Below are 7,669 nucleotides of genomic sequence, written 5' to 3'. Positions count from 1 at the left end.
CTTTATTATATTTTCTATTTAAGTGTATTTATATGTATTACTAAAAATATTAATAATAATGAATTTAAAAATTAACATACTTGTTTATAATAATAATAATAATAATAATAATAATAATAATAATAATAAGGTTTTTGTCTGCAGAAAAGTCCTAATATCTTTTTGGCAGAAAAGTCCCGATATTTTGAGTCATTTTGTAAAATAGTCCTAATATTTTGGGTCAGTTTATGAAATAGTCCCAAATTAATTTGTTGCCGGTTCCAACCGGTCAAAAAGGGTCCAAATGCATACTTTTGCCGGTTTTTAGGACTTTTTCGTAAACGAAAATTAGTTTAGGACTAAAACGTAAACCGGACTAAAATTTTAGGACTTTAGTGGAGATTTCACAAAACAAATAGGCTTTTTTTTTTCGACTACAAACAACAAAATTTTTACTGTTTAAAAAACAAATCATATAACCAGAAGATGGCTATGTTTACCGCGTATTTTACATTGACATGTTTTTGAATAAAATATTTACACACAAAACTAAAACTAGGGTTTATGAATAACCTGTGAGAGGTAAATCTAATTAACGGTGCAGTTGTCGTCGGCGACCGGAACATGGAGGGTTTAGCATCTTCTAGGGTCCGGTTCGATTTTCATTCATTGCTTAACAGCAGCTACACACAGAACCCTAGCTCTAGATCTAATTTCCGTAAATTGATTTCATTTCCGTCAGCCCCAATCGATGGTCGCAGAACTACTAATTCATGTGTTCGATCGCGATCGATGAATCAACTAAAGGTTTGCTCTACTTACCATTTGTTTGTCTAATAATATATAAATCCGACCAGATCAACGAGGTTTTTATACATTTGACAAATGTTGTAGTCTGGGACGCTGGTCGGGTCTTCAGTTGTCGATCCGTCGAGTGAATCGATACTCGATGAACTCAAAAGTAAAGAGTGGGAAATTGGGGCTTTAAAAGACGAATTAGCTGCTACACAGGGCATTCGGATAAGAAGACGACCACCAACAAATCCTCCTTTGCATTATGTTGGTCCTTTTGAGTTCCATTTACAGAATGAAGGAATTACGCCTCGTAATATACTAGAGGAAATTGTATGGAACAAAGATGTAGAGGTTACTCAGGTCCGTGATTAGTGGTTTCATAGATAATTACTATTGTGGTTAGGCACTGTTAAATTCTCCATGCTAATAAAGTTCATTTTCTTCTTTCAGATGAAAGAGAAACATACAATATATTCACTGAAGAAAGCTCTTGAAAGTGTTCATCCTCCCAGAGACTTTATAGGAGCTCTGAAGGCTTCATATCAACGAACAGGGTTTCCTGGTTTAATTGCTGAAGTGAAAAAGGCTTCACCAAGTAGAGGAGTTTTAAGGGAGGATTTTGATCCAGTAAGTTGTCTCTTCACTTAGAAATTCTTAAATCCTTATAAATCCCTGTAGAGAAAATCAAAAGGAGGTGTCTTCATTACTCTTTAAACTCTTACAAATTTGCTCAAATTCGTTTCTCCTTTACATTTCCCTCCATCCACAAGCTTGCTGTCATATTTCAAATAGTTTTGTTTATCAATTTATAACAAGTATTCAGACTATTAACTATTTATCTAAACAAACTCTTCTATGGTTGAACCATTAAGTGAAAGTTAGATTTTTAATAAACTTGCAGTTATTAAGCCTCCATTGTTAATAGCTGTTCTTCTTCAAACATTTATCTATCAATTAGTTATTTAAAGATTAATCTCATGACAGGTTGAAGTTGCAAAAGCTTATGAGAAAGGTGGAGCAGCATGCCTTAGTGTCTTAACTGATTCAAAATATTTTCAGGTAGATATATAAATGTTTGATTTAACATATATATTCATGCTGTTATTATAATTCATATTATGATTCCTTTAATATCACAATAGGGAAGCTTTGAGAATCTAGAGGCAATAAGGAATGCTGGTGTTCAGGTACATTTTTTTTTCATTAATCTTTATTTATGTTTTTGGTAAAGTTTAGCAAGAATTTAATGGTAGTAAAAATGCATGCAGTGTCCTCTTTTATGCAAAGAATTCATTGTGGATGCATGGCAACTTTACTATGCTAGAACAAAAGGTGCAGATGCTGTTTTGTTGATTGCAGCTGTTTTACCAGATCTTGATATTAAATATATGATCCAAATATGCAAAATGATTGGACTCACAGCTCTTGTTGAGGTTAGATTGAAGTATTTAACTAATCAATGTCACTATTGCACACATATATATATTTTTTTTATAAAGTTGTAAAGAAAACTAATTTTGTTGTTAGGTACATGATGAGATTGAAATGGATCGCATGTTGGCAATTGATGGAATTGAACTCATTGGTATCAACAATCGTAACCTTGGTATGTTATCTGTTTATATAAATAAGTTCATTAATGCATTTTAATTACCATTACAACAATAATAATATCAAACCAAGTTATTATATTATATACTTTTTTGAGCAGAAACATTCAAAGTTGATATTAGTAACACAAAGAGGTTGCTTGAAGGTGAACGTGGGGAAAAGATTCGGCAGAAAGATATAATAGTAAGTGAAACACAAAAAGTGTAGGAATTTTTTTATTTATGGTGAAATTGTTTTTGATAATAAAATATTTTATGCATAAATTGTTAGGTGGTGGGGGAGAGTGGATTGTTCACACCTGCTGATATTGCCTATGTGCAAGAAGCTGGTGTAAAAGCTGTAAGTGTCTCTTTAATAGATACTATTTAACTTATATATTAATATTATAATGAGTGTGATATTTAATTTATGCAGATATTGGTGGGGGAGTCGATTGTGAAGCAGAAAGATCCAACACAAGGAATTAGACAACTTTTTGGAAAAGATATATCACACCCTTAAACTTGTTTCAATAGTCTTTGAAAATATAATAAAAGCAAATCTTTGTTTGTAGCTTTCTGTAAACTCAATTTAGCAAGAGGGTTGGTTTCCTTCGGGTTTTTTTTCTTCCTTTTTGTTGCATTTTGCCAAACTTTTTTCTTGTAAGTGTTCAATCTTTAGAAATGGGTTGTGGTTTTTTTAGCAAGATTGTTGTCTTTAAGTTGACATCGGATATTCTCATATTGTTGTCCTTAAAAAGCATGAAGCAACTTGAATGAAGATGGAAGAGTACTATCCAATATAGTAACATTTGTTCTTTTGTAATACTTACAACACATTTTAAATCAAATTTCAATTGTCAAAATTGTCTGAAGTTATTCGTATTCCGGACTAATCACTTGGACATAAACGTCTCTTACACTGTTTCCGAGATGGGCAACATGCGATACCCTCTAGCAAGGATTACCCCTTAACGTTCTTGTTATAGTATCGACTAATGGCAACCCTTAGAAGAGAGGGAAGTGGAGAAGATGGATGGAAGATTGTTGTGTAAGAATCAGTCATGTTCATAACGATGAAATTTGCCCAAGAGCAATGGTTAATTTGTATAGTTTAATTTAGGCTACATGGTCATTACACTAACTATACTAATTTTATATATTTATCATTGAAGGGATTTTGTTGCATAAAATAGATAGTTTTTCACAAAAACCGGCAATGGAAACTTTAAAAATTTCTTATAAATTTCAAGTGTGACAACAAAACAAATTATCAAGGATCCTTTTAAAGAGGTTAGAATGGTGTTATAACAACCATAGGGTGTTTAGAAATTACAACATTTGTAGCCTTTGGACCCTCTTGGATTTGGGGTGTTGAAGTAGATGATAAGAACAAAGAGCTTGATCTTCTCTACAAGTAGTCCACCAACAAGAATAAGGTACCAAAATTGCTAGATTTCTTCTTGTACAACTTTGTTCTTTAAGCCTAAAGTGCTTAATCAATTAAACACTAAAGGAAGACACAAAATGAACACCAAAAGCAAGTAATGTCTTCAAAAGAGGAAAGAGCTCCAAGCTCTTGGGTGCTCATGGTTTTGAGAGAAAAGAGAGAAGAAGTTTAGACCAAAAAACTTACCACATCTCCATGTAAAGAGCCTCTATTTATAACCTCATCCAAGCATGGCCTCTTGAATATAATATTCAAAAGTATGGGCTCTAAAGAAGAGGCATGGGGAACATTGGAGGTTGACAAGCAACCTCCATACTCTTATATAAATAATGTTCACTAGTCCTTTAACCATGGTAGAGTAAGCCTTTGATTTGATCTTGGTTAACAAAAGTCTCCAAAATTTTGTACATGACGTATTATGTAACATCCAAAAATACGACCCAAAATTTTTTGTTTTAATAATAATAAAAATCATACATTGAACGTCATATCATAAAACCATACGTCAAATATCTCCAACCATAATAAAATGTCGTGAAACAACTGTATCAAATCAAACTAAGTATCAAAACAAACTCCCAGGACAAAAACTGAAGCTGTGGTGTGTGCGATGCCATCATCCCGAGCTCTTCCCTTTACTTGCGGAAGTACCTGAAACCAAAACTGAAACTGTAAGCATGAAGCTTAGTGAGCTCCCCCAAACTACCACATACCATACAATAAATATAAATCACATACTGGGCCTTGCCCACTGCATCCGACCGAAGTCTGGAAACTGCATCGGACTAAGGTCCGGAACTGACTAGGACCTTGTCCCCTGCATCGGACCGGAGTCCGGAACTAGCTGCATCGGACCGAAGTCCGGAACTGACTGCATCGGACCGAAGTCCGGAACTAACTGCATCGAACCAAGGTCCGGAACTGACTGATCATAGCATAGCATAAACACATATCAACTAGCATAACACATATCATCTAGCATAAACACATATACTGCATACTGCATCAGGCCGTAGCCCGGAACACATAACACATAAATCTTGTCTGAGCCACGAAGGCATCAAACATACTATCTACTGCATCGGACCGAAGTCCGGAAACTACTGCTAGCTAATCGGGCCGACATTGTGGCTGTAAACCCGTTCCTACTGGAAGGAAACTCACCTCGTAATCTGGCTACTGAATGAACTGCTCGAGAAACTGTCTCCTGCTGCTCTGTTATCTCCCCGGCTACTATTTCCATAAGTACACTCAATCAATCACTGATAACTATACTGAGGGTAAAATGACTATTTTACCCCTGGTCAAAGTCAACCTATTGGTCAAAGTCAACATTCAGTTGACCTGACTCGTCGAGTTGGGTCACCAACTCGTCGAGTCCTTACTCTCACTTTCTTGCTTCTGCTTGCTACTACTCGTCGAGTTTGGCATAGACTCGACGAGTTCCTCTTTGATACTAACACTGTAACACCTGAAATCAGAAAGGTCAAGAAAGGAAAAGAAAAACCCTAAGTTAAAGAGGGTTGACTCGTCGAGTCCAGGGAGGAACAAGTCGGAGCGGGATCCGGGTGTAAAGCAAGTGACCGACTCGGCGAGTCGTCAAGTGGACTCGGCGAGTCAGGTCTGGGTTGGGAAACCCTAATTTCGGGACTTGGTACCCTATTTAAGCATCTTAATCTCTTCCCTAGGGCTCATTTGTGGCCCTATAGTCCAGAACCAGAAACCCTAAGCCTCCATTGTTGCTCAATCAAGCTTTCTTGCCAATTTTGGGTGATTTGAAGGAAGAAGGAGGAAGGCACACATTGGGGATTCAAGAATTGGCAATAGATCCAGAGTTTGTGAGGTCTTCCAGAGCTTTTGAAGGTAATGAGTCGCTACCTTCCCTCTTTTGCATATAGATCAACCTTTATCATGGGATTTGGGGCTTTTAGGACAAGTTTATGAACCATTTCGAGTTAGAAGCCCAGATATGAAGTTGCTACTTCAGATCTATGTGTATCTTGGCCTAGAGAATCATAAAGCATCAGTCTATGGGTTGATTGTTGAGCCCCTTTGTCTCAAACCCTAGTTTATAGTGATTTGAGCCTAGATCTCATTAGCTACACGTAAAGTTTGCCACTTTACGTAAGGAATAGGCTTTAGAAGAGTGGATCTACAGTTTGGAGTCCATGCATGACTCAAAATTCCTCTGCATGTATGTAGATCTGTATGGACTTGGCGAGTCCTTCGAGTGGACTCAGCGAGTAGCATGAAGATGAGGAGGAACTCAACTAGTGGGATGAACAGCTCGTCGAGTCAGATGAAGTTAAGCATGAACTCGGCGAGTTGGAAGAACAACTCGACGAGTTGGTTGAAGATTGCCTTGGACTCGGTGAGTTTATTAGTGGACTCGACGAGTCAGGTCGCGAAACCCCCAAACCCTTCGAGTTGAGACTCGAATCAGTGAGTCGGGTGGTGACTCAGCGAGTTGGTCAGGACAGGACTTGGAACTAGTTGGACTCGACGAGTCATAGACTGACTCGGCGAGTCGAGTCGCGAATAGAAAGACCCTGAGCATATGAACTCGGTGAGTCATTAGGAGGACTTGGCGAGTAGGGTTGACCTGGAAGGTTGACTTTGACCAGGATTTTGACCTTGACTAGAGTTGACCTAGTTGACCTTTGGAGGTCAGTTGGACTAAGTGTTATATGGATATTGGTAGCTCAGAGAGCTAGTGGAGTAGCGGTTCAGGAGATTGTCGAGTAGCAGCCAGAGGTTTATCAGCAGAGCTCAGCAGTTCAGGTGAGTTTTCCTTCCAGTAGGAACGGGTCTAAGGCCACAATGCCGGCCCGTTTAGCTAGCAGTAGTTTCCGGATTTTGATCTGATGCAGTAGTTAGTATGTTTGATGCCTTCGTGGCTCAGACAAGATTTATGTGTTATGTTTTCCGGGCTACGGCCCGATGCAGTATGCAGTATATGTGTGTTCATGCTAGTTGATATGTTTATGTTATGTGATGTTCAGTTAGTTCCGGACTTCGGTCCGATGCAGGGGGCAAGGCCCCAGTTAGTCCGGACTTGGGTCCGATGCAGGGGACAAGGTCCCAGTCAGTTAGTCCGGACTTCGGTCCGATGCAGGGGACAAGGTCCCAGTCAGTTTCCGGACTTCGGTCCGATGCAGGGGGCAAGGCCCCAGTTAGTCCGGACTTCGGTCCGATGCAGGGGACAAGGTCCCAGTCAGTTTCCGGACTTCAGTCCGATGCAGGGGGCAAGGCCCCAGTTAGTCCGGACCTCGGTCCGATGCAGTGGGCAAGGCCCAGTATGTGCTTTATATGTTATTGCATGGTATGTGGTAGATTGGGGGAGCTCACTAAGCTTCGTGCTTATGATTTTCAGTTTTGGTTTCAGGTACTCATTTTTCAAAAGAGGAGCTCAGGAAGATTGCAGTGCACACACCATAGTCAGTTAGCCTGGGAATGTTTGACTCTGATAATGAGATTATGTTTTGAATTAATACTCTAAAAATTATGTTATGACTTATGATGCAGCTTTGTAAATATGGTTTTAGTAATGTTTTAAAAGAAATTTTTAGTCGTGATTTTTGGGTCGATACAAACACTCAGTCAATCTGCATCCGACTTGCCGAGTTGTAGGAACAACTCGTCGAGTCCTCCTTCAACAGATGAACACTATGGCTGTGACTCGCCGAGTTGTATGAACAAGTCGTCGAGTCTGTTCTTGAGGTATGAAGATTGCCTGGGACTCGCCGAGTCTCTTCATGAATGAGTCCGATCTCCGACTCACTGAGTCCACCTATTACTCACTGATTCCACTCGGCATGACACATAAAAGGGGAAGAAATCGGGGACTCGCGACTCG

At 38.8% G+C, this 7,669-nt stretch overlaps 1 protein-coding gene across 1 annotated transcript; it reads left to right on the top strand.

Moving 5' to 3' along the window:
- The first annotated feature begins 518 nt into the window (after positions 1 to 518).
- On the top strand, positions 519 to 3,070 carry LOC145062642 (indole-3-glycerol phosphate synthase, chloroplastic-like). The gene is made up of 10 exons (XM_079010224.1): positions 519 to 786; positions 874 to 1,134; positions 1,225 to 1,401; positions 1,759 to 1,833; positions 1,917 to 1,961; positions 2,043 to 2,207; positions 2,302 to 2,380; positions 2,486 to 2,568; positions 2,656 to 2,724; positions 2,800 to 3,070. The coding sequence occupies exons 1-10, from the start codon at positions 604 to 606 to the stop codon at positions 2,884 to 2,886; spliced, it is 1,224 nt and encodes a 407-aa protein (XP_078866350.1). The 5' UTR covers positions 519 to 603; the 3' UTR covers positions 2,887 to 3,070.
- Positions 3,071 to 7,669: the final 4,599 nt, after the last annotated feature.

Source organism: Lactuca serriola, chromosome 7 (genome assembly GCF_051521515.1).
Source record: "Lactuca serriola cultivar US96UC23 chromosome 7, Lser_US96UC23_V15, whole genome shotgun sequence".
NCBI lineage: Eukaryota > Viridiplantae > Streptophyta > Magnoliopsida > Asterales > Asteraceae > Lactuca > Lactuca serriola.
The sequence above is the reverse complement of the archived record's forward strand: the minus strand, read 5'-3'. Positions and strand labels throughout refer to the sequence as shown.